Source organism: Chlorocebus sabaeus, chromosome 14 (genome assembly GCF_047675955.1).
Source record: "Chlorocebus sabaeus isolate Y175 chromosome 14, mChlSab1.0.hap1, whole genome shotgun sequence".
Classification (NCBI taxonomy): domain Eukaryota; kingdom Metazoa; phylum Chordata; class Mammalia; order Primates; family Cercopithecidae; genus Chlorocebus; species Chlorocebus sabaeus.
The window spans coordinates 60257793-60284856 of NC_132917.1; the positions used below are offsets into that span (position 1 = coordinate 60257793).

General features: G+C 45.0%; 1 protein-coding gene across 15 annotated transcripts in view; it reads right to left on the bottom strand.

Annotated features, from left to right (window-relative positions):
- Nucleotides 1-27064, bottom strand: part of BCL11A (BCL11 transcription factor A) — a 100254-nt gene that overhangs the window by 6293 nt on the left and 66897 nt on the right. For 2 of the 15 annotated variants that reach the window (XM_007970532.3, XM_007970533.3), the window contains exons 3-4: nucleotides 9328-9429; nucleotides 1962-3984 (exon numbers count right to left, since the gene is read on the bottom strand). In XM_007970532.3, the coding sequence (XP_007968723.1) occupies nucleotides 1964-3984; nucleotides 9328-9429 (2123 nt within the window). In that variant the 3' untranslated portion in view covers nucleotides 1962-1963. The remainder of the gene's footprint in view (nucleotides 1-1961; nucleotides 3985-9327; nucleotides 9430-27064) is intronic. The other 13 variants (XM_007970538.3, XM_073023018.1, XM_007970534.3 and 10 more) reach the window with 7 other exon arrangements.

Genomic DNA, 27064 nt, shown 5'->3' on the forward strand with positions numbered 1-27064 from the left:
AACATTTATAGTTAAAAAAGTTTTGTACAAAAAAATCCTTGCACTGTAGAAGCGAAAGCAATCATTCATTTCTATGTTAAGTGTATTCTGTTTCCATTCACAGCGCTTGCAATGTTGCGTCCAAGTAAGTAAGCTCAATAGTCAAGTAAATGGCTGGCAAAGTTTTTTTTTTTTTTTAGTTTTTTAAAAATGCTCCTCAATGAGATTGTGTTCAATTTTTTTTTCAGCATTCTTGCAACTTTTCCCTTAAGTATAGACCTGTAAACTGGGAAAATTGTACAGTGCACTTAATTGTCCTATCTGAGCAGGTTTATTTTATACTCAACCTCTGTATCTCTGATTAGAGAAAAGATACAGATATCACAGGCAGAGTCAAGTGCTATTTGAACACCAACTGGGGCAGATGCTAGCTTAATAAAAAAGAAAAAATTAAAAAAATAAAAACAAAAACAATGAATCCTATTCCATGTTAACACAAATAGCACACAGTGTATGGAAAAGAAATGAAGTACAACTTTTAGGGAGCACAGACATATATACTGCTACTCTTAAAATTCTTTCTCTTCTTTTTTTAAGAATGTCACATTTAAATGCAAGTCTTAAGAATTCATAGTTAATCATCATTGTATCAATATTAGCTTATATACCTGTTCTAGTTTTAAATGGCAAATAGTACCACGTTGTGCTAATAAATCATATTATTTTCTTCTGTTCCCCTCTGTCAAACCTTATTGTCAGCCTCTTCCTTTCAATATGGTATCCAAGGTCTTAAAGTTTATCATTTGATTGTTCACTTGACAACCAAGTAGATCTGGATCTATTTCTTTTGGTGCCAGAATTTTTAAAGAAACATTATTAAAGCAAATATCTTCATAAAATGAACTCCTTACTAGTGTATTTAATTGCGTTCCAGGGCTTTTGCACATTACACATTCAATTTAATCACTGTTTAAAAAAAATAAAACTTTGGGCAAAACAGCCCATTTCTTTTAAGCTCTCACCAGGAGCAAAGTAGCTTTTATACTGGTATAATCAGTTTTGTTTATAAAATTAAACTAAAGGAAAAATGATGATTAACTAGGACATAATGGGTCATATTTTTAGGTAGCCATTGTTGTCAGAAATACAATATAGAATTATATGCTAGTTCCTAAGGTTTATTACCTCACCCAATGCTGAATTAAGCTACAAGTTTATAACAAGTAGAAAGAACCATCAATGTGGTTTTAATAGATCCAAGGCACTCATATTTTAAAACCAAATGATAGAATAAACTTGTTCTGTTTTTCTGTTAGTTTGTCAATTCAAGGCCTTTTCTTCTTCCTCTCCAATTGATACATTTAACCCTTTAGAGACAGACATTTAGCTCATAGAGATTTTTTTTTTCCGTGCTATCTATTCTGTCTATAGAGGGTTAATCCAAAGACTGTTTTTCCTCCTCACATTATAAAATAAAACTGTACATGATATGTATTACAGAATGTATGCAGCATGGTCTTTTTCTCTCTCTCTCTTTTTCTCTCAGAACGGAACTGGAAACAGCAACATGTTTGCTCAGCAACGAATTAGGGACAATTTAAAATAGCCATAACATACCATACATGCTGTCTAAGTTTAAAAAAAACATACACAACATGTAAATTATTGCACGAGAAAGGCTCAAAGTTTGCGTAAAATGCAATAGTATTGCCCCATACAGATCATGCATTCAAACGGTGAGAACATAAAGGAAAAAAAAAAGGAAAAAGAAAAAAGAAAAAGAAAAAGAAAAAAAAAACAGGTGTGCTGGTGACAAGCACTCTCATATTCTTAGCTTCATTACTTCTGTTTGTTTGTTTGTTTGTTTAAATCACATGGGACTAGAAAAAAATCCTACAGGGACTGGGGCTGGAGGGCGATGGGGAAGGGGAGTGGTGAAAAAGGGGGTGTCAGGTGGGAGTGAGGGAGGGGTATTAATATACCTCTATTCAGTTTTTATATCATTATTCAACACTCGATCACTGTGCCATTTTTTCATGTGTTTCTCCAGGGTACTGTACACGCTAAAAGGCATCTTACAAATTTCACATTTGTAAACGTCCTTCCCCACCTGGCCATGCGTTTTCATGTGCCTGGTGAGCTTGCTACTCTGGGCACAGGCATAGTTGCACAGCTCGCATTTATAAGGCCTTTCGCCCGTGTGGCTTCTCCTGTGGACAGTGAGATTGCTACAGTTCTTGAAGACTTTCCCACAGTACTCACAAGTGTCGCTGCGTCTGCCCTCTTTTGAGCTGGGCCTGCCCGGGCCCGGACCACTAATATGGGGCGTGCTCCCTCCACTTCCCGTGCCGCTGCGCCCCGAGATCCCTCCGTCCAGCTCCCCGGGCGGTGTGGAGAAGCGCAAGCTCCCGTTCTCCGAGGAGTGCTCCGACGAGGAGGCAAAAGGCGATTGTCTGGAGTCTCCGAAGCTAAGGAAGGGATCTTTGAGCTGCCTGGAGGCCGCGTAGCCGGCGAGCCACTGCGAGTACACGTTCTCCGTGTTGGGCATCGCTGCCGGGGGCAGGTCGAACTCCTTCTCGAGCTTGATGCGCTTAGAGAAGGGGCTCAGCGAGCTGGGGCTGCCCAGCAGCAGCTTTTTGGACAGGCCCCCCGAGGCCGACTCGCCCGGGGAGCAGCCACGGCCGTTAACAGTGCCATCGTCTATGCGGTCCGACTCGCCGGCCACCGAGTCTTCGTCGCAAGTGTCCCTGTGGCCCTCGGCCTCGGCCAGGTGGCCGCGCTTATGCTTCTCGCCCAGGACCTGGTGGAAGGCCTCGCTGAAGTGCTGCATGGAGCTGAGCACCATGCCCTGCATGACGTCGGGCAGGGCGCGGCTCTCGTCGCCCACGCCCACCACCGCGCCCCGCGAGCTGTTCTCGTGGTGGCGCGCCGCCTCCAGGCTCAGCCCGAAGCCGTAGTCCACCCTCTCGCTCTCCGTCAGCTCCTCCTCCTCCTCTTCCTCCTCTTCTTCCTCTTCCTCGTCGTCCTCCTCTTCCTCCTCATCCCCGTTCTCCGGGATCAGGTTGGGGTCGTTCTCGCTCTTGAACTTGGCCACCACGGACTTGAGCGCGCTGCTGGCGCTGCCCACCAGGTCGCTGGTGCCAGGTTCCGGGGAGCTGGCGGTAGAGAGACCGTCGTCGGACTTGACCGTCATGGGGGATGATTTGTGCATGTGCGTCTTCATGTGACGCTTCAGCTTGCTGGCCTGGGTGCACGCGTGGTCGCACAGGTTGCACTTGTAGGGCTTCTCGCCTGTGTGGCTGCGCCGGTGCACCACCAGGTTGCTCTGAAATTTGAACGTCTTGCCGCAGAACTCGCATGACTTGGACTTGACCGGGGGCTGGGAGGGAGGAGGGGCGGATTGCAGAGGAGGGAGGGGGGGCGTCGCCAGGAAGGGCGGCTTGCTACCTGGCTGGAATGGTTGCAGTAACCTTTGCATAGGGCTGGGCCGGCCTGGGGACAGCGGTGGGCTAGACGTGTTCCCTGCCAGCTCTCTAAGTCTCCTAGAGAAATCCATGGCGGGAGGCTCCATAGCCATTGGATTCAACCGCAGCACCCTGTCAAAGGCACTCGGGTGATGGGTGGCCAGGGCCATCTCTTCCGCCCCCAGGCGCTCTATGCGGTGGGGGTCCAAGTGATGTCTCGGTGGTGGACTAAACAGGGGGGGAGTGGGTGGAAAGCGCCCTTCTGCCAGGCCGGAAGCCTCTCTCGATACTGATCCTGGTATTCTTAGCAGGTTAAAGGGGTTATTGTCTGCAATATGAATCCCATGGAGAGGTGGCTGGGAAGGACATTCTGCACCTAGTCCTGAAGGGATACCAACCCGCGGGGTCAGGGGACTTCCGTGTTCGCTTTCTAAGTAGATTCTTAATCCATGAGTGTTCTGTGCGTGTTGCAAGAGAAACCATGCACTGGTGAATGGCTGTTTGCAAGTTGTACATGTGTAGCTGCTGGGCTCATCTTTACCTGCAAAATAATACAACACCAACATCAATGTTTAATCACTGAGGCGGGCATCAGCAATTGCTTATTTATGTTCCACCTCCAGCCTTCCCTGCCCCCACCCCTCAACCCCAAGGCCTAAACCCTCACTGACCTACCCCTGTGCCTGGCACGTCTGAGCATGGGTACCCAGTAAATATTGGTCCAATCAGTCTTCCTGCCATTAAACTCAGTTCTAGGAATTTGATATCCAATCCCCAAAGCAGAAAAATCGTGGCCAGTTCTGGCTTGAGAATGAAGGTCCCTACATTCTAGGCACCTCAACAAATGTCTTCTAAACTTTCCAGTCCCATCAGCTGTAGTTTGGGGCAAGCCATCTCATCTCCATGTGCCTCTGTTTCCTCTTTGTTAAGTGAGAAACTTGGACAAGGTGACCAAAGGAAACTTTTTGGCTTCCTAAATCCCAGCTTTCTATTCCCCCCTGGGTGGCAGGTGAACTTTCTAAATAGGCAAACATTTCATAGAGATTCAAAAAAAGGGGAGAAGGTCAACTCACTACAATGTTATATGGCCCTAGAGATGCTTTCAGTCTTAGTCTGAAACACACTAATTGTTGATATTGTTAAAATGAGAGGGTACTCATAAAATACTTCCATGGAAAAAAGACTAGCAACATTCTCACATCCCAGACTGTGGGAGGATCAGTGAGTCCCAATTTTGGTTCCACAACACCCCATGGGGACGCCCATTTTTATCTCAAAGAATGTTTAAAAATCTGAAAGAAAAACTTCATTCAGATTTAATGGATAGGCTGTATCCAATCTTTAGGAGTTGTCCCCCAGTCAGACAAATGTAAGTCTGGAAAAGTTAGGAGGAGTGGCTGGTGCCGACTTAAGCAGACACAGCATCCTAGTTTAAGGAACAGTTAAAGCAGCCAGCACCATGACAGGCAGCAGGCTGAGAAATGCTACACTATCCTCCTCCTCATTATTTTGAGAGGCTAACAACGTGAACCAAATTATACAACATCCTGCGCCCTCGGCTGAGACTCAGCTCCAGTTGAGAAAGAAACAGAAAGATACAGTTCAGCTAGTCAACTCTGGCCAGTAGCCAAGCCGTCTGGAGAGGGGCCCTGCTTAAGTCACATTATTTCCCTTGCTGAAAAGAACCCAAGAGTGGTAAATGCCACTTTGGCAAAGAAGGGCCAGCTTGACTTCACAAAATCTTTCATTTGGGGAGATAGCTAAATTAAATATATATGGGGAGATAGCTAAATTAAATATATATATATGGAATAACTAACCAACAGTTTACTAGTCAAGTACAACATTAAAAAGGGCAGAAGTAATGGTAGCCAAAGGACAAGGATGAGAAAAACAGAAAACTTCCCAGGGATTCTGAAAAAAACCCTTAAAATACAACTGAGAAATAACAAACTTTTCTCCTTCTTTTAAAAGAAAGGCTACAAGAGTTCCTTAAGGCCACAGCTAGTATTTGTCAGTTAACTTTCTAAGAAGGGGGAAAAAAATAAAAATCTACCAGGGAGGTTAATAGTGAGAATGAGGAATTAATCAATTATATGATGCCTCCATTTAGCAAGTCAGAAAGAAAAGCCGGCAGGGTCTTCTCAGGAGCCCCCAAACACTGGTATTCCAAAACAAGCCAGCCTTGCTCAAGCACTTGTCTCAATAATGGACTCCTGCCCTGACCTTGTAATTTACTTTACAATGCATTTATAATCCCACTCAATATATCCCACTCCTGGGTAAATCTCTTAAACAAGATTAGATGGTAAGATACCAAAATTAGATTTCAAACATTTGTCTAATGTGGAAGGGGGAAAAAAGGCAGAAAGATTTTGAAAGAAAATGCTGACATTAGTATCACATTATCTGCCTATTTTTGTTTGCCTCCTCTCTTCAAAGGGAAATAAAAAGCTTCATTGAGAGCATTTTCATAAATTTTTTGTTGTTGTTGAACAATGACTTGGGTCCCAAATAGGCTGGAAAAAAATTATCTGGTTCCAACTACATGATCCTCTGTGGCTTCCTCCTTGTCCTCCCTAGGTCTCTGCGTGACTATCATACCCATTTAGCCTGACAATCTGAGTTGGGCAAGTAAAAAGATTTGTCTGATAATACAAGTCCTTAACACGTTCATCACTCCAAATGCCTTAAAATTATATTTTACCTTATAAAAAAATCGATAGAAATCCAGGACTGGACTCATAATTAGTGGTACTGGTTTCACATGTGCCATGAATATAGTCATTGATAAATGCCAAAATCTGTGGCATACAGCACTACATCAAGGATCTCATTTGTATCCTTTCAAAGAGGCTTAAATGAGAAAAGTCCATTTTATTTTGCTGCCCTGAGCATCCTAAACTTTTTTTCAGAGCTAGTTATGTGATCATGCTACAGTATGTTAACACTGTGATGTTATCCTCCCTCTCTCTCATACATCAGGTCAGAGAAAATGGCATTTTATCTTATAATGAGCATACAACATACAGTTTTCACTATCACATTTTAGTATTCCCATCAACTAGATATTCTAGATCATGAGGGCAGCTAGTGTAATCATAATGTCAATGAGAAGGGCTGTTACGATTGAGACTAAAGATTACATGGAGAGAGCTGCTTTGAAACTGGTAATTATTACCAGTCCACTAATAGCAAATGATGCATTACAATTTCACCATATAATCTGTATTTCACTCAGCTCGTGCCGGTGTACCATATTATATTACAGTGCTCACAGATTCTAAATTCCTAAACTGCAGTCATCAATAAATGTGTTACTTGCCATAATTTGTGAAATTACTTTGTTCATAACATCTTTGATGATTTAGAAAGACCAGAATTGATTTCCTGTGTGGCAAAATTAGGGCTACATTGATTTATTGATGTGTAAAATATAATAATATTCTTCATTTACTCTGATGAAAATCAACTTCTCAATTTGAGAGCCTCATTGGGCATTTACAGGGATTGTTTTGATTTAGAGCAATAAACTGACACCTGGCCCCTAGCATAGGAACTTGAGGCATCAAAAGGGTTAAAATCAGCTATTAGCCCACCTACTGACTTTTATCTTATTTCATTTTACTTTATAGGAAGGAATGACCCCCGTTTCTAGTATGTCACCAATGTGAAAAAGTCATGTGATCTAAGGCTCAAGATTCAGAAGAACAAGGAGGCCTGAGACTGGAGCCCTAGCTCTATTATTCACCAGCTTGTAACTCTGGGATAGTCATTTGATTTCTCTTGAGTCTTAGAATTCCTATCTGTAAAATGAGCATAAAAACAGTACCTGTAAAGAATTGTTGGGAGGTTCAAATGACAGAAGTATATAAAAGCCCTCTGTAAACTATCAGGTCCAACATGAATGTGAGTTTTCATTACTACCAGGGGTGATTAATTACTGAGGGTAATGACTAACCACATTACACACCCCGCACGGCTTCCAGAGGAAGGTCCCAGTCCAGGCCTTAACCCAGGCCAAAAGGAGGCTGTAGTGAAAGAGCAGGGGTGACTGGCACACAGCAGGGCGGCCAAAGGGAAGTGCTATGAGCTCTAGAAGCCGGGGGCAGCAGGTTAATGCCACCAAGTGGAATGGGCATCAGGTTTGTTCTAGAGCTTTCTGGACCCCCACAACCCATTTCCACATACCTTGTTCTGGTTACTCCTAAACTGGTCCTGCCGGCAGGGGCACCAGTAAACTATGTACCCTCCCTTTGTGGGAAGGTGGGAGAGGACAGGGGTTCCCTATCAAGCTCAGACTTTCCTACCAGTCAAATCAAACTCCCGGCCCTCAGGAAGACCAGGCTGAAGACAGAGAACTATGTTTCCCTGGCCAGCAGCCCTTGGCCTCTCAACTCCACCCTCCTCTCAACTGCTCAACTGCCTTCTTTCCCTTCCCTCCAAAAGTGGCTCTGTTCCCACAGCCCCATGCAGGCCCCAGACGCCCCCAGCAACAGGAGAGCTCTCCCCACCCAGCCAGCATGCAGGGACTAGAAACCGTGAGTCCAACCCCCTAAACCCTCTGCAATCTGTGACCTAACCCAGGCTTAGGCCCAGCTTGGGGAAGGGGGGCAGATGAGGTGCCTTTAACCCCTGAACCACCCAGCCCTCAGGACCTGAGGGCTTATGAAATTCACACAATAACTCTTTGTTACCTAGGATTACCTAGGAGTTAACAAAAATAAACAACTGGCTTTGAATCTGGTCTCAGGGTGCATGCCCTGCTCTTCAGATACCATTTACAAGATGGATAAGTGTCGTTTCCCTCCCGTCTAAAAACAGTCCCCCTTAGAGCCTTAACTCTGGCATCTTGCTCTTTGTTATTCTCTTTCCATGACCCTTTTCCTTTTCTTTTCTTTTCTTTCCACAGCAGGTTATTTTTCATTTACTTTCAAATAAAAATTAGAGGTCACACTTCTTTTCTTCTTGAACCTGCTTTTTTGTGTTTGGGGCGGAATCACTGCCCACCCCCCAACCCTTTAGCCATGCATGATTCATACCATGTCTTCCTACACAGAGAAGCAAACTGTATTATTTTCTAAAACAGTATCTTTCAGAAAACATTTGTATAAATGGACAAATTTAAGTTTCATAAAATGGTCCTTACTATAAAAGCTCGCTTGAACAAGTAAATGGTGGTGGTGGTGATGGTGGTGGTAGTGGTGGCGGTGGTGGTGGTGGTGATGGTGGTGATGGTACTGGTGGTGATGGTGATGGTGATGGTGATGGTGGTGGTGGTGATGGTGGTGGTAGTGGTGGTGGTGGTGATAGTAGAACCTTCACATTTTAACTAAAATGATGTGCACTTTCCTCTAAAACTGGGAGAAAAATAAGTCAAAATTATGTGTGATCATGTATATATAAAATATACTATGTACAAATACACATGTAAATACATAAGGAATATGTATTAGAATAACTCTGGAATAACCCTAAACTGACTGCTTTTGATTCTGGCCTTGGCTAAAGATGTGTGCATTGGACTATACCCGAAGTCCTAAATGAGGCCACAGGAGTGAATGTCCAGTAATAAAATGGGCTCCAAAGGCACAGGCATATTCAATCACTAGTCATGGAGCCAGACAAGACCCTGGGGAGAAGACCCACAGGGATGAGCTACTTTCAGCTCCCAGCCTCCAGTGAGGAAAGAAAAAGTGGAGGCAAGAAATCCCTCTGGGGCTGAGTGGAGTGGGGAGCGTCTGCCAAGTGAGTAATGGAATAATACATATGACAATCTATTTTGGAAGTAACTCCATTCAGTACTTAAAAAGTAAGGGCAATTTCCAGAAACTGTCATCTCTATACACATGGACATTTGTAGAAGAAATAAGGCTCAACTTACAAATACCCTGCGGGGCATATTCTGCACTCATCCCGGGCGTGGGGATTAGAGCTCCATGTGCAGAACGAGGGGAGGAGAGGCCCCTCCAGTGCAGAAGTTTATCTGTGAAAGAAACCCAAAATCAAGCACTACAGCTACAAACAACGTGCATCTGAAACCACAGGATATCACATTTCAATTCCATTAAAACAGATTAACATCATTACAACAGCCTTGCAGATAGTTAACAGGCCCAAGGCCTGAAACAAAAGAAGAGTGGAGAGTTATTTCCCACAGTTTCTGTTTCGTTTTCAATTTCGGTCTTTTTGACAAAAGGGAAAGGGTTTGTTTTAGGAATGGGGAGAGGTGGTCTTTGGTTCATTTGCTTGTTTATTTGTTGTTTGATTATTGTTTTGTGGAAAGAGATGGGTAAACAGCAAGGGGAAAACTGGTAATATTGTGGGTAGCCTGGAAACATGGGGGTGGGCGTTATCTGCAAGGCTGGTTTACATGCATACATTAACTTTACTTTATAGACAAACCCAAGCAAAAAACAAAATGTTGATAGGAAATGAGTAGATTTGTGAACCGTTTTTTATGGGACAGAGTCCCATTCTGCTTTCTCTGTCCCTCTGCCCCCCTCTTCCCATGCTATATTTATGATAGAGCCTTCAGTGACAGGGGAACCTTGGGCATTTCTGGACAGACCTGGGCCATATGCTAGAGTCCTGTCAACGGGAAATCCTGTACAGATGTGGCTTCTCACAATACAAAGCAATAGAAGATAAAGATTAGACTTCTGGGGTCCAAATAACCTCGGCCATTACATGACAAGGAAAGAACCAGCATTCCAATAATACCAGCACCCAGAAACCCTGGCCCACCTTCACCATTTTATTGCACTTTGTTGCATTCTGGTGAAGACAAGTGACTTTTCACACTAATAAAATGAATCTGATAGTCAACAAAACATTTCTAGCACTGAGATTTTTTTGAGAAGAGGAAAATTTGGTTTGTGCAGTCTGGGGATTTTATGGTTTCTGTGGTAAGTGCCTAGCTTTTCCAAGTCCTCCTCTAGCTAACTAACCATGTAGTTGTCCATCTTGAGACAGACTGGAGGATAGATGGTGCAGGAAATGCTCTGTGTGTTCTAGAGGTTTGGAGTTCGTGATGATTGGGGAGGGCAAGAGAGAAGAAAAACAGACTTTGATGGTGAATAAACAGTATGTTTTCCATTAGCTTAATATTAAGAGCACTTAGAAGTGTTGTTGTTGTACTCTAGGCTAGCAGTTCTCAAGTGTAAAACACATCCTGTTCTCCTTATATAGAGCACACTGCCAAGCACAGCCAAGGCAGTTGGGACAAGATTTCCTTTCGCAAGGAGCCTGGTGGGTAACGATGGTGTGCTGCTGAGAAGGCTCTTACACAGACAGCATAGGTCTGCTGTTACCAGGCCTGCAGAGGGAGGCCCTGGTGGAAGCACCACCTAGCCTGAGACCGTCCACAGAGACATTTCATCCTCTCTGACCTAAAACAAAATAAACAACCGCAAAGTGAACCAACGCAAGCAGGAAGACCGGACTTAACAAACAAGTATGTCTACATTTGACTGTTTATGTCAACTGAATTGAGAGTGTGGTGTAAAATTACTACAGATTTTGTCATGGCATTTTTCAATGAGAAATCTGAGAATCCATTTTTGCACTTGTTTTTGCCTCAGCCGTTCACTAAGTTTGCTGCCAAAACAGACATCCTTTTCTTAGGAAACACACGCAACCCGGGTATCTCTGTGATCCCAGCATAAAAGCAACAGGTACTTGGATCCTTGTATGGGGACATCTAATTTCAAATTCTCTACCACTTACTCTGGGAAGAGACCCTGAAGTGCTTCAGCAGGCCTCCAGCAAGAAATGGGAGAACTGCTGACCTAATCCATGCTTAACCCCTCGCATGAATCTCTGGTTGGCAAACTCGTCTACAAACCCATTAGCCCTAAACAAGCTGACTGCAGGACCAGATCTCTATAGTGTCAGGCCATGTGGCAAAGTGAGGTCTCATCTGAGTATCTGGCAGCATCATTTGTTTTTGTTTTTGTTTTCTAAGTTGTAGAAAACCTTAGCTATCATCAAGCCAGTCCCTTCATTTTACAGATGGGGAAACTGAGGCCATGAGAAATTAAGCGACTTGCCCATGGCTACACTGATGGTTAACCGCAATGTGAAGATTAGAATTCATCTTCTGACTCCTGATCCAGTGATCTTCCCTGGGAATCTGTCTCTTCCCCTCTGCTCTTACTGCCGTGGTCTTCACTGCCCAATAAGAAGGTCCTGTTTCTGCTGATCCATTAGGCAGTACTTAACAGTCCTGGGGAGGGTCCAGCCCAGCAGTGTTACATGGGGCTTTCAAAAGGTGCCAATGAACTGACTTGGTCTCACAGTTGGAAAACAAGGCCTGCTCTGCTGCCTGGGCCTCCTGGCCTCACCTTTGCTGTGTTCACCCTCTACCTCTGCTTTCCCTGCAGAATTAGACAGTTGAAACCATTTCTATCAGCCTAAGAAGCTATTTACTTTAGAAAAAAGCACACTGTCTTTGTGAGACTAACCCTTGCATTTATCTTCCTCCAGGAAGAGGGTCAAAGCAAAGCCAATTGAGGACCCCAGCTGATTCTGCTGCTTCTTCCACTAAACACATCCATAATATTCTCTTTGGTAAGTAGAATCGACATTCCCACATGAACTGGAAATGCTAAATTGTTAATAGCCTCCCTAGGGCTTAACTTCTTGCTATGATGCCTTCAATTATTTCATCACGGCTTAGACAAAGTAAAGTATCACAATTAATGCTTCTGAGCGTCAAACTCAAGGAGCAGCTCTGCCTTCCCAGGCCAGGGGGCGGGATGGGGGAAGAGCTGCCCCTGGTTGAGGGCCTCTTCTTTTCCCACCTTCACTTTCATTCTGCCCAGCCAGAGATGGGCTCTGGTTGCTGGCCAGGAAGTGGGTGATCTAGTTATGTCCTCTTTATTTCTTTGTTGGTGCTCTTAGGCAAGTGATTCTCACAATGCAGACCCAAGCCCACCCCCGATCAGCATCACCTGGGAGTTTGTTGGAAATGCAAATTCTTGGGCACCACCTCAGACTTACTGAATCAGAAACTGAGGGCAGGGAAGCAGCAGTCTATGTTGAATAAATTCTCCAGGTGATTCTGATGCACACTCAAGTTGAATCAGCACTGCTGTCTTAGGGGAAGGGAAGTATGAACACTGGAAGCTTTAAGATTCCCTGGGCAGAGACCCATGGGCCATTAGGCTGTTCTCCCTCCTGTCCAGGACCCCACCTCCTTTAGGACTGGAACAGTCAAAATCAAATTAAGCTTAGGGAATCCCTAAGGGTCCCTCCATTAGGAAATTCAGGTTCCACCCTCCGTCTGTCATTGATAAGGACAGAGAACAGGTCCAGGCTTTCCATCAGTTCGAGGGCCTTCTTAGCATGAGACAACACCCAAACCAGCTTGTGTCAGATTGTGTCCTCACTGCTTCCATAAAAGTCGACATGTCACAGAACACAGCTGTGGCAACCCCATGGACAGAGCAGGAACTGGACTCTTGTTTCCCTTTCTGGTCTCTCAGATGGGACACATTTCCCTTTTCTGACTCAATGTTTTTTCAAATGTCTTACACTTTTCTGGTGGAAGGTGTTTCAACCTGTTCTATTTCATAAAGATCTCTCTAGACCCAGCATTTCCACTTGGGGCCTCAGAAATGCCTTACACATTATTAGGTTGCAAAGTTTCCTTATGGCTGAATTAAAAAATAATGACTCTTATTTTTCAGGTCTCATTAAAAAATATGCAACAAACTGGGAATGGCTTTGATTTAATGTTATACATTTGGTCACTTTACATTTCTACATATATTGGATACCAACTTTTGACCCAGAGCTCTAAGCCCAGTGGGATGCTCCTGGAATTTAAGGTCATTAAATCAAGTTTTTTGGTTTCCTCAAGAACGTCTCAAAGATTCCTTGACTATTAACATGCTATTTGTTTCTGAAACTAATCACTGGGTGGGTAATACAGACACATTACTGTCTACTAATCAACAGGTAATACTGCAGATTTCCAAATGTGCCAAAACAGCTAAGCAAAAAAGCATCATTCCAACACATTTAATGACTGCTTTGGGAGCCCAATTTCAACAGGTACTAAAACCACAGGACTCTCCACAGGAGTATATAGATGTGTGCTATTCACTAAAAAGTATGTGTGTGTGCGTGTGCAAGCGTGTATGTGTGTGAGCATGTGCATGCATAAGTCTGTATGTATGTGTGCATGCACGTGCAAGTATGTTTGTGAGTGTATGTGTGCATGTGTGAGTGTGTGCATGTATGCGTATGTGTGTATATGAGTGCATGTGTGCGTGTGTGTGAGCGTGTGCATGTGTGTATATACGTGTGAGCGTGTGCATGCGCGGGTGTGAGCGTGTGCATGTGCATGCACGTGTGTGAGCATGTCCATGCATGTGTGTATATGTGTGTGCCTGCATGTCTGTGTACGTGTGTGAATGTGTATATATTTCCTAAACATATGTTTTTAGATAATTTCCCTGTTTGTTTTTTTTCAGTAAGACAGGCACAAAAGCAGTAGAGCTGTCCCACATGGCATGGGCTATCTCATGACGCCGTGACCTCCCTTTCTTTCACCCTGGGCCTTCAAAAAGGGAATGGATGACACTGTGTTGAGGAGGGGTCTCTATATTGGTGACAGGCCAAAATACAGGACTCCCTACAGTCCTCTCCCGGTCCATAAACCTCAAGTCCCTCAGCCCTTCCATGTAGCGACCTTCTAGACTACACTTAAAATGCATCCTGAACATTTGTAAAGTACCCTGAAGGAACCTATTCCAGTTCTGAATCCGATTACTAGGTTCAAGTCACACAAATAACAACAGTGCAGCTAGTCTGAGCTGGAGGCTTCTTTATCTAACTGCAAAGTAAATGTCCTTTCTATTCAGCCGCATCTAGCTCTTGACCCTATGTTTACCATAGATACCAGTTCTTCTTGCTTAGATTCTCTGACTTATCAGAGTATTAAAGAGCAAACATTAGCTATGCCTGTGTCTTGAGTTGTGTCAATCTGTAATGAAAATGTGCCAGCTTTACCATCACTCACAGACTTCTTAATTAACCTTCTGATATTGTCAAAATCGCATTCTCTTTTGTTCTAGAAATGAGCATTTATATGAGCATTTTTTTCCTTCATTGCTTTTTTACTGGCTAAGGTTTTACCAAACCCTGATGTTCTTTAAAAAGTGTATTCTGCAAAAACAAAAGAAAGCAATAATTATAGACACTACAATATAGAATTTCTTCCTAGAAACTCGCTCATGGTCCTTAGATTCCTTGATACTTCACCAGTGACTTTAAATAACATCAATCACTCATTTTAAAACTCTTTTTTGATCAATGCTATCCTCTCAGAGCCTTGATTATTCAAACAACGGGTTACTAACTTCACCTTTTAAGAGTTCTCATCCTAGGCTTTTTCTCGACAAAGGGAGGAAGTAGAGATGACATTGTGCATGACCCTTTATCTATAAAAATGCCAGCCACCAATCTGTCAGGCCTAAACAAAATTTTTCTGCAAGCTGTGTCTTTAACATAAGCAAAGCATATAATTCCAAAAAAAAAAAAAATCTTGCTTTTCTGAAGAGTAACTAAGCCAAAGACATTGTGTTCCATCTTTGTGTTGAAATGCAGATTTCCCACTAAAAGGCAAATCCTTCATTTCAAAAGGTTGAATAGGATGGTACTTAAAAAAAGAATTCCAGCTGGTTAAATTTAGGGTGTTAAAAAAAAAGTTCACTCCAATAATATTCTTTGGCTCTGGGCCCAAAGTATTTTCACTTGATCGTGAATTAGATAAATTTTTATTATACTTTAAGCTTTTGCCTTAGAATGGTGGAACTTATCTAGGAGACTGAGAGGGCAGCTGCATAAAAAAGACAAATTGTCTTAGGACAATTTTTTTTGTTTGTTTAATCACATACCTCACTATGCAAAATGTGTGTCCCCCAGGATAAATTCCATTCATTCATTCTCTCATGCATTCATTCAACCTCTCATGCATTCATTCAACAAATATCTACTGAGTGCCTACAATGCCCAAAGCAATGGGCTAGCCACTGTGGGCAGTACAAAGAAAACACAGACACAGATTTCTCCCACAGCAGGCTTCATTTAGTAGAAAAGGTAAAGCCTGCACAGAAATTGCTCTACCCCAATGCAGAAAGTGTGTCATGAGAGAGGTACAGATGAGCTGCTATGGAAATTCAAAGGAAGATAAATTACTTCCATTTGGAAGGGAGGGAGAGAGGCTTTGGGAAAGAGGAAAACTTATGAGTTAAACCCGGAGAGCCAAGAGAAAGGATTTCCTAGATAAAAAGAAAAAGCAGGTAAAGATGCTCAGAGAGAAGCAAAGCCCAAGGTGGGCACAGAGTAAATGGGGCCCAATAGGTGGTTACATTCACATCAAAATATTGCACATTGATTCATCCAGTTGACAGCAGAGGATACGACCATCTAAATAAATCCTCTGAAGATTTCTGTGACATCTTCCGTTTTCACAAGTGCGTATTTTCCAATTTCACATTTTCTGAAAATAAGGGACACAGCCATGTGGACTCTTGTGAAACTCCATGAAGGTTCATCTGTTCTGTTTTTCCCCCACCTCAATTGTTTCTTCCCCCAATGAGTGTGGGTGGCCCGCTAAGGCAAAATTTACTATGTTTTATTCCTCTGAGTCAGACAAACAAGTGTTGATAGCCATGTTCTTCCTTGCAATACTGCCTCCCTGGCTTAAATAATCTATTTCAGATGTCTCATTGCCAGTTTAAGATGGGCTTGTACTTGCTGACACATTTTCAACAAATGACTGTGCAAGAAACATTGAGATTTTCCTACACTACTTTGTCTCTTCAATCATCAACTTGACCATCCCTCCAAATTTGCCCTCTTTCTTCTTTTCAAAGCCATGGTGAGGATAGGGGTGCCCTTACTCCTGCTCTGAATCCTCAGTTGAGGATGTCTGTGTGTAGTGGGGGCAGGGAGAGGGGTGTAGCCTTGCCTCCGTCCAAGGTATTTATCAGGTTATTTGGGAGCTACTTTCAGAGATGCCCTTGCTCCATGTATTCCCACTGCCACCACTCCCCAGTTTCTTTTCTTCCTTGAGGAAGCAGGGACTTGTTCCTCTGGAGAGACTGCTAGAGGGAAGTCAGGAACATAAGTTCTGCAGCCCTAACTCTGCAACTCACCAGTTGTTTCGTGACCTTGAATAAATCCTTTCTTCTTTCTGGCCCTAAGTGTTTCCATCTTTAAAAGGAGAAGACTGGATTAGATGGGTGGCTTCTCTCTCCTGCCTCCCATGCCAGTCCAGGCCTCCTTCGGACCAGCCAAGAGACCTACGATAGGCCGTGCTAGAAGCTGGCCAGGATACACCTGTTCCCCTCACGACCTTGACCTGGATGAGGAGGGCCTTATGGGAGAGTTCAGGGCTGGGCTTGGTCCCCAGGCTAATCCTTAGGCTTAGAGAGTGAGCCTGATGGTGGATTTCAACCTCCTGGGACACAGTCTTGCAAAGTTCACCTGTCTGAGCTTCAAGGAGGAAACCTAGGTGTGTCCTGAGCCAATGAGACTGAAGGTCAGAGAACCAGGAAGAAACTTCCCCAAACCCAGGCTAAATGTCAAGGGAAAAGGTCTCAGTGGCTCATGCCAGAAGGCCAGTCGCAAAGCTTGGCCTCCTGCCAGAGCCTGGCACCCACTGCTCACGAAGGCACACACAGGACTCTAAGAAAAGGGAGTCCTCTCCCCAGCGACCACAAACCAGGACAGCAAAGCCCAGCACCGTGTGGTCCTTGCCCTCCCCCCACACCCCATCAGCATGGAGTTCTTGGAAAGCCATGTGTAAAATGAATTTCTGTAAAATAAATCACATTTGCTAACCAACATAATTTCAGAGATGTTTCGTCACCCTTCCAGGCTCATTGAAAATTGGCAGGGCTCCTAACATTTTACCTTTTAAGTGTGTCTTCCTTCCCCCCCCCCAACCCCCAATATCCTCTCTGTCAAGTAGTTAATGATCTGTAAACAAACACTTTAAATTCAGTGGGGGAGCTCACTATTTAAAGAAACCCTGTGGTGAAACCTTTTGAAAAGTTAACAATCTTTCTGTAATGTGAAAAATCACTCTCTAATTTATCAGTTTCCATTAATGAGATTTTTGTGTGTATTGGGCCTTCTGAAAGTGGGGCTCAACTGCAATTGATGCCTTTGTAGTTAGAAGGGACGATAAAAGACGCTGCCCTGAACATATTTCTGTCACCCGAATTGTCCAGCTTCACACAAATGTATCACAAACACCCCAGTGCCTCCCTACCCCACTCGAGAAGTGAAGAAAAGGACGGAAAATCATCATTCGGACACCTGGAAAGCCTTGCAAACCACACTTGCGTTTCTCCCAGATTAAGTATTAGATACCTGAGGAAGGTGAAATACGCATTTTCAACTGAGCATTCAGGAAGAGGCATGGGGCTGTGAAGATGGATGCGATGAGAATGACCATTTGCAAACGTTTGATTCTGATAACACCTGCCAGGGCAGAGAAGGGCTTGTCTATCAAAGCCAGCAGAACACACGACTCCCAAATTACTCTGAAGAGGCCACCCCGAGCCTTTTTATCTGCGTCAACTCACAACAAATGTGCTTTATGCCTCTATATTATCATTTCACTCGGTCTTGAGAAAATACTAGAATAAGCTAAAGAAAACCAAACATGTTGCGGGGGGGCGGGGGCGGCAAGGAAAGGGACAACATTAGGAGAAATACCTAATGTAGATGACAGGTTGATGGGTGCAGCAAACCACCATGGCACATGTATACCTATGTAACAAACCTGCAGGTTCTGCACATGTATCCCAGAACTTAAAGTAAAATAAATAATAAATAAATAAATAACCAAAAATGGTGTTTCCAAGAGATTCCTGATGTTTTGTTTGTGCGCACTGTGGAAACAGGGGCAGTGGTGCTGTGAGTGACAAGGGAGTGGGGAGCCATGGTCAGCAGGTGTGGGCAGCCCCAGCGACACTGCAGCCCGGCCAGCTGGAGGGCTTCCCTGACTTATCATCCAAGACTGGTCTGTGCACAGAGAAGGGGCCAGAAGGACGGGCAGCCCCAGGAAGGCTCTGTCAGGCCTCCCTCAAGGCCAATAAGCCCAGAGGAGGGCAAGGCCTCCAAGTCCAGCCCTTCTTAAGGAAGCACATCTGTCCTAGCCTTTATGGAAAGTTTTTTTAAAAAATTGAGACTTGATCTCACTCTGTTGCCCAGGTTGGAGTGCAGTGGTGCAATCTTAGCTCATTGCAACCTCCGCCTCCCGGGTTTAAGCAATCCTCCTGCCTCAGCTCTCAAGTAGCTGGGACTACAGGCACGCGCCACCACCACACCTGGCTAATTTTTGTATTTTTTGTAGAGATGGGATCTCACCATGTTGCCCAGGCTGGTTGGAAAGCGTTATATTCTTCCCAAAGTACTCTCTCTTCATATCCTGCCCCCACAGTCGTCCTGTGGAATGAGGGAAGGTATTAGCCTAACTTCCCAGTGAGGAACTCGAAGATCTCAGAAGTGTCCTGCTGTGGGCAGGGAGGACAGGGCTGGGCTTCAGAACTCTGCCCACCTTCTGATGAACCCCCTCCCACCGCCACCTCAGGGCCGCGGCAGAAACATGTCGTCTGGACACTGGTCTTACGGCCCCTTTCAGGCAATCTCCTCACTTGCCTTTCTGGCACTATTGAGTGAGTGGTGTGTGGACTTCAGGGGAAGTGTGGAAGGCACTTCACAGGCCTAATACTCTGTGACAGTCTTGGCTGAGAGATTCCGAGAACCAGAACAGGCCATTCTCCAGAATTAAAACGTATTATGTCCTATGGTTAACACAGAGCTGCTTGGAAATTATGAGAACTAATTTAAGGCTTCAAAGCTCTACCAAAAAAAAAAAAAAAATGGTCTAGCAGGCCAGGCTCTAACATTTCTTCAGGAACAAAACTAGGCTGCCCTCTCGCCTGAGGTGAGGCTGAATGAAGGAGAGCTCTGGTGCTGCGAGGCCAGGCCTCCTCCCATGACAGCAAGTCCTTCTTTCAGAAACAGGCCTCTGCCCGGGGCACACGGCAGCTGCTTCTCTGCAGTGCCTCAGCACCTTCCCACCTCCCAGGCACACAGCAGCCCAGCTCCGGCCTCAGTCCTCATCTCTCTGGCAGAGTCCCACAGAACAAAACACAGGCCTTGGCTTTGTCGGGTTTTTTTTCCCCCTCCTCCCTGGCTTTTTACCCAATTTCCTAATCCTTCATTTATACCGCTGACCAATCTGGAAAGGGCTCCCTGAGCAAATCGGAGATGCCCACAGATACAACCTGCCATCACTGGAGAAGCCTCAGTCCAGCCACGGGGTGGGACACTGCTCTCTGTTCTTGGGACTACTAATTCTGCTGATCCCATATGAGTAACATCCAATGTTCCCAGACACCTCCAAGCTCCTCCATCCAACAGCACAACATCCTCAACTTCTTTCTACCCACCTAGCAGGTCCACCTGGGGACTCAGCCCTATGGACACCTGGCCTCTGTGGGCACAGGGGCCACACACCACGGTGGGACCCAGGGATCATCTTTTGTTTTGGGTCTCTCTAAGACTGCTTGGAAAATGAGGTCTCTCAGGTCTAGCATTTCCATGCAGTCCCAACCATGAGGCTGACCAGAGGCCACCAATGTCAAGATCTCTCAGGTCTACTAGGAACACAAAAGAATAACTCTCCCTTAACAAGCCCCTCAGGCTGAAATCCTTTTGCTTCCAGGGCCTCAACCATCGACTGCTAGGTAGAAAGCCCCCTCTGTCACCAGCCCACAGATCTCAGCCGCCATCGCACTCAAACCCTGTCAGGCGGTGGAGAGTGTGGACGGCAGGCTGACACGGTTTCAAAGAGGCCGACCAGGCAAGAACCGTCCTGTATTCCTGCCCCGGCTCTAATGCAATAAAATGTCTTTTATCAATGTAATTCAAGGCAAAGAGTCAAGGGTCTGTCACCATTTTAAAGAGGCTTATTACATGGCCACAAAAATTTGCCTCAGGCTCAAACCTGGCATGTAAGGTATCAGCGTGGGACAGGTTCTTTTGATTTGATTTTATTTTCTTACAAAATCTGAAAATGAAACGCTTCTGTCCCTCCCTTCCACCAACCGTTTTTTGATTTATGGGGAGGAGGAAAGAAATCTGAAGTTGACAGGTTGGGACAACTCCACTCAGCTTTCTCACTCAAAAGCTGCTTTTGTTAAATCATACTTTGCATTTATGGCCTGCGGCTCTTGGCTGACTCTGGCGGCTCCTCCAGTGTGGAGCAAGGCTGTGGACTTCCCCGAAGGAGGCCCCACTGAGATGACTGCCCCGCTCTGCACCAAGGACAGTGGGGGGAAGGTGGGGGCAGAGGGGCTGGAGGCCAGGGGGCTGGGGACATGAAAGCACTGGCTAGATAACACAAAGGCCTACAAAGGCCTGCAAAGGCTACGTCTCTCTTCTGACCCTGGCTCTCCACTCCATTTCTCCTGGATCCAGGTCTCCCTGTAATCAGCAAGCATCTACCACTGGTTTGTCAACTAAAAGTTCAAGGCTTCTAACAACCAAGACTCAGTGGTCTACCTCTGAGTACCATGCTGGGCAAAGAAGACCCCCTCAATAAACACTTAGGATTCAAGCACTGTGCAGCGAACTTTTCTTCCTGTGGGAGAGCCATTCTAAATGACCTGGCTGGAAGGACCAGGCCATGGAGCCAGCAGTGACCTGGGGAAACCTTCCCTAGTAAATGATTCACTAACCAAGGAGCCTCTGGGTCAGCCTTGACCCAGGAGAGGATTATAGCCCCTTCAAAGTGGCTGCTGGTCCATCGTTTCACTGTACTATTTTGGCAATCTGTAATAGTGTATTTGCTCAATGGTTGTTATGGACAATCGGGTTAATCATTCACTTTCCAAATGCTGTGTAATTACACAGTTAGAAGAGCTACAGTGGATGTCAAATTTCCTTAAGTCTTCTGATGAATTGGTCTCAATTACTAGTCTGGGTCCCTTTCTCCTTCCTCTCTCAATTTGCTGTAGCAATCCTCCACATTTTCCTCTATTCTCATCCCCTACCTGCACCCCCATCTCTGTCCCAAGAGAAAGAACAGTGTGAAGTACATCCGCTTGAATAATCCCTATTTTTGAACCCATAGTTCTAAATAGTTTTTGCTCCACTAAAAGGGCTTAAAAATAAGGCTAGGAAGACAGCCCTGGGAGGGGCATTACAGGCTGGCTGGAAGCCCCCAGCTGCCTCCCTGCCTCAGATGCAGGAGGAACACCTGCAGCCACCCACACCTTGTCACCCAAGTTGCACTAGATCCTGGTGCAGCCCAGTGGTGGCCACAGCTCAGGGAAGAAGGCAAAGCCCTGCTGTGCTCAAGGAGATTGAGGCTTCCCAGCCCAAAAACTGGGAAGGGCCCTGGAATGGGATATCCCCTCCCCTCCCAGCACCCCATTCCCAAACCTAGCCGCCCACCTCTGCTTGGGACACGCTGGAAGGCAAGAAGAGAGAAACAAGTAACACCTTGAAAACAAAAATGAAGCAGGAATCCTAGGAAAAGTAAAAACATTCAGAACCCAGGGCCTTCTCTCTGTCTCCCAAGAGCTACACCAGGCCCTTCACACCTCTGCTTTGCGGCTTTAACGCACTACACCCCACCCACCACAAGCACATACACATGTTCTCAAGAGTCAGAGGGTCACCCAGGGCTAGAACTGAAGCCACCCAGGCCACAAGCTGGCAGGTAAAGCAGGACAGGGGTCAAGGTGACAGTGCTGTCCATGGTTGGCCCCTGGCTAAGAAAACTGCAGCAGAAACAGTGTTTCTTCTCCATTTCCATGGCTCGTGAATTTTTTTGTCTTTTTTTTTTTTTTTTTTTTTTTTAATGCTCCACCCCCTACATCCTTCTTTTTCCACATGCTCCAGCACACACAACTCAGGGCTCCAGTGTTTGAAAGGCATTTTTTTTTTCACAGGTGAGATTAATTTTCTAACAGAACCCCAGTACATTTTATGTGATGGTGGGAGAGCCTTTTGACTATCACAGTGTCCTGGAATGAGCTCAGCATGCTCTCTGGGAAGTGAATTGGGAAAGTGAATGGGGAAAAGCCTCAACACAGACAGCCCCATGGAAAATTCTCCAGCTCAGGAAACCCACCTAGGTATAGAGACCTTCTCTGGAACCTCTGGTTTGTTCTAGTCCTGGTGTCAAAACAAGGCGGTTGGACTGATGCTTCCCAGCGGAAGGCTTGGTTGTCACTTTCGGACCTAACATCCAGTTCATCAAGGTCACTTCTGACTCCCAGGAAGAGAGGCAGACCTGTTAAGGGGCAGGGGTCGGGGAGGGTGGTTTGATCCACTTAGGACATTTTGGATATTTTGCATCTCTCATGATTCTATCTTGAGAGTTTAGTTTTGTTGGAGTTTAGTTTTTGGGTTGTTTGTTCGGGTTGTGGTTTCTCTTCCTCCATTAAAAAAAAATTGGAGCTGTATTTCTGTTTCCTGTTCACGGAGCGGACAGAAGGAGGGTGTGCAGTGGAGGAGGTGTGTGGGGAGGAGGCTGATACATGGAGCAGAGCCGAGAATATCCGGAACTGGAGAAAAGTGAGAAATGGAGCTTTTTTCTTGGCTTCCAAACAGTTGTAATTTCCACTGCCACTGCTTAGTTCCTGGGCACCAGGCATAGAGAGTGGGAAAGGGGCATGTGACAACTTTACCACAAATCAGGATTTGGCATTTAAATCCACAGGAAGCAAGAAGAATAGAGGGACTGCTTATTTATGGACTTGCAGATGAATGAGATAACCAAAATGCACTTCTCGTGTATGTGAAGGAGCAATTCCATTTTCAGACTTGGAAAGTTCTCCATAATTAAGTATCGCCCAACCCTGAAAGCACACTGCATCCCAAGGTTAAGATCAGCTTCCTGAAAACAGGGCAGAAGACTGCTTCGGTGGTAGCTCAAGAATTCTATTTTGAAGGACAGGTTAGTACCACACTACATTTAACTGGATTCAGTTCATGTGATTATACAGTGCCTTGCTTTCTGGAATATGTAATCATCTCTTTCTGATGACATTTTAAATATCCAACTAGACAAATAATTGCAGCAATAATTGATAGCAGAGTCGAGCTGAAAGATCATTGATTGGCAGAGTCCCCACTGAAACAAATCTTTCTTTCAAACATTACAGAAATGATGATGCTTAAGTCTAACTTTTGCTGATAAATGCTCAAAATCTGATTTACTGATAAAGGCACTGCAAGAAAATCTGTGCTTCCGCCTGTGATTACTGTGCGAGATGTTTGAGAAGAATCAGGCAGTGTGATTTATATTATTTCCCATGAATAATTGCAAGGATAGTGTGGGTAGTTGGAGGAGAATCAACACAGGCAACAGAAGTGTTGCTCCTTAATGCTACACTTCCTGAACAATGCTAGCCAACAATCAGGGTTTACAGCCCTTTCCCCTCTAATATATAACCCATGGTAGAGAAATGGTCTTGACAAGGGGAACACCAGGAAAAGAAGACACACAAATAATTAGCTCCACTCAGGCCTTTGAAACGTGGTTTAAATCAATGCCTCAAACTGGGACTCAAATTCCCCTGCCCAGTGCAAAGAGTCCTGGCCAAGGTCAGGAGACTTGAGACCAGGCAAGTCCCAAATGATCTCAGGCAAGTCCCCAGGTATAGCTGCAGTCCCTTCAGCCCCGGTCTGTTTCTCCGTCCAAGGCAGAACCCAAATCAACTGCTATGTCATGTGTTTTGATTGTAACATTTAAGTTAGGGCACTCTGTTCAACAATTCAGACCCTGTGGAATGCTGCAATTGTCAGAAATAACTCAAGAGAGGATGCTCGTCTCCAGGAAACATCAAATGAATGAGCTGGCATATTAGCAGACATGGATTACAGTAAGAACAATCTAAAACAGAAGATGTATCTGGATGTTGCAGCAGGCAACAAAGAAAGAATTTGGGGACTGGGTCTAAGCGCTCGCCCAAAGCACTTGAAGAAGGATTTCTTTTTATTTTTCTTTCCTATTTTGTTCTTCTGGTTGTTCTTTCTTTCTTCCTTTCCTCTTTTTTCTTTCCTTCTTTTTCTTTCTTGGTTGTTTTTTTCCCCCTCTTTGAAATTGAACCATTATAAACATGAGTTGGTCTCATAGCTTCTGTTAAAAATCAGAAGCTTGTTAGATGTAATGATTATCTGCATTGTGACACTTACCGCGTATGAGGGGTCTTGTCGAACAGCTTTACTCTAATTTAGAGCTCCTCTGTTAATTAGAAAGCCCTCAGATTTTCTGCAAATGCAGGTCACTATCGACAGCTCATGCTTTTGATGCTTCGTCTGTGACAGTTGTCAGGTTGCCCTTCCAGGAGCTGGCAGGGTTGTCCAGACTCTGACAGTGTCAGAAAATGCAGTCACCACGGCCGCTTCACAGGAAGTTACACAGAAGGTCTGCACACATCAGTTTCCCTGCAGCCCAGAAGCCTGATGAAATCTGCACTCACATTCAGCTGAAAATAGCTCGAATTCCAACCCTCTCTCCCCCTGCCTCCTCTCTTCCCCTTTTCCTCCTTTCTACTTCCTTGCCTCTCTTTCTCCAACCTCTGTTTCCAGCATCTTCTTTCTCATCTTCCCTCTGTTTAGTCCCCAACAACTGGGGTCCTCTGCTGTCAAAAACAGCCACATTCACCAGAAAGGGAAGTAGGTTTTACAGATAAACCGGGTTGCTTTTCACTGAAACAGCAGTGATTGTGGAACAGAAACTCTCCCCTCCCTGCCTTTTAAATAATATTTCCTATTTTTTTGCACCGGTCAGCAGCCGCACCTGGTGAGGCTGAGGTCAAGGCCGTACTTCCAACATGGCTCACATGTTTTTTCTTAAGAGAAGGGGGACTTTGGAGGGGGGCGAAAAAAGGAGAAAGAGAGGAAAGGTTAACCACTCAAGCAAAAATGCATATGGGCTGAGGTTTCCTGTCCTTATCACCATTCCAGTGTAAAACCTCAAATTATAGGAATTCTCACTTAGGAATACCTCATTATGGAATATATGTGCTGGGGGTCTGGGGAGACAGGAGAAGGGGTGTGTGTTCATGACTGTGTGTGTGTAAATTTGCGCGCTCCAAATTTTGTCAAGTTCAAGCCAAAAAGAAATCCTCTGTGGCACTTGCTTAGGACTTTGGAAAAAAAAAGAACAGTATTTAAATCAAAATAGGAAATATTGGTGAAACCCCGTCTCTACTAAAAAATACAAAAAAAAAACTAGCCGGGTGAGGTCGCGAGCACCTGTAGTCCCACCACCACCAAGGCATAGCCCTGCAAGAAAAAGGCATCCCTTGCAGCCACAACTTCCCAAGCTGACCTTCTTACCAGGCCAATGCCCAATTCCCTAAACAGGCCCCTTCTTGCTTGAGGTTCCTGCAAACAAATGCAGCCATCCAGAGGGTAATGGAAGTCTGGTCTTGGAGTTACTGGCTTACGAAATGTAATGGGATGAGGCGGGGTGAGAGGCCATAGCCCAGACTGAACGGCACAGTGACCAGGCAGGGTGGAGCAAAGCCACTCCAGCAAGAATGCCAAGGACAGCAGCAGTAGCAGCAGCAGCAGCAGCCGCCGCCGCCACTACAGTAGGCTACTAGCCCCAGCAGGGCCCATGCCTCTACGGCCATGCTGCTGTCATCTTGGTTCTTGGCTAGCAGATGCCAGCCCCAGGAACGTCCTCCATGCCTTTAGGCTAACTGCAAAAACAGAATGGTGTGAGCCAGGGCAAACCCCATACTCTTTTAGATTCTACCTATAAGGGAAAAATAAGCCTAGACCTGGAAAATAATGTGTAAAGTGGCAAAAGCCAATCAACTCATTTAAAAAGAAAAACCCTCCATCCAACGTCACAAAGCTGCTGAATATTAGGTTCCTGGGAAGCTGTCCCAGCAACCTAGATATGAGAAACAACGCTTGCTATTCTGGGGTGAGAAGTGAAGTTGCCTTTCACTTGGGACTGTCAAACACAGTCTATAAATATCAGCAATGCCCCTTGTGAACTACAGGCTGAGCTCAACCCAGAGAAGGCAAGTGTTTCCCAAAGGTCACACAGCAATTCCAGGTCCCCCAGAAGTAGCCCTTCACCAGATGGATCCCATCACCAGATAGCTCTTGGAAATATACATTGCTGCATCTGATTCTCATTTTCAACAAGAAGGCTAAGGAATGAGATTGCACATTTTAGTTTCCTTCCCCAACTTTCTTTCTCCAACCTTCTGCTCTGGTTCTCCTCTCCCCCACCACATGTACGAAAAAATCTTTTTAGTATGTTTAGGGATCTATTTCCATATCTACCCAAAGTCTCCAAGCCCCTTGTTCTATCAGCAGGTCAAGAGTAGAGAACTGTGACAAGCTGTTCTCCATTCTGAAATGGATTTGACTGAACAGCTGCTGAAAGGCAAGACATCCTAGGGAGACTGGTACTGGGGATTTCAGGGTCCTTGTTCTGTGGGTGGACCATGGCTCCTTTCCAGAGAATGACTTGTGATTTGTTCTCTCTCCTACACATCAAAATGAGACACCAATCACAGCTTTACTGGCCCACCTTGCCCCACCTCCAA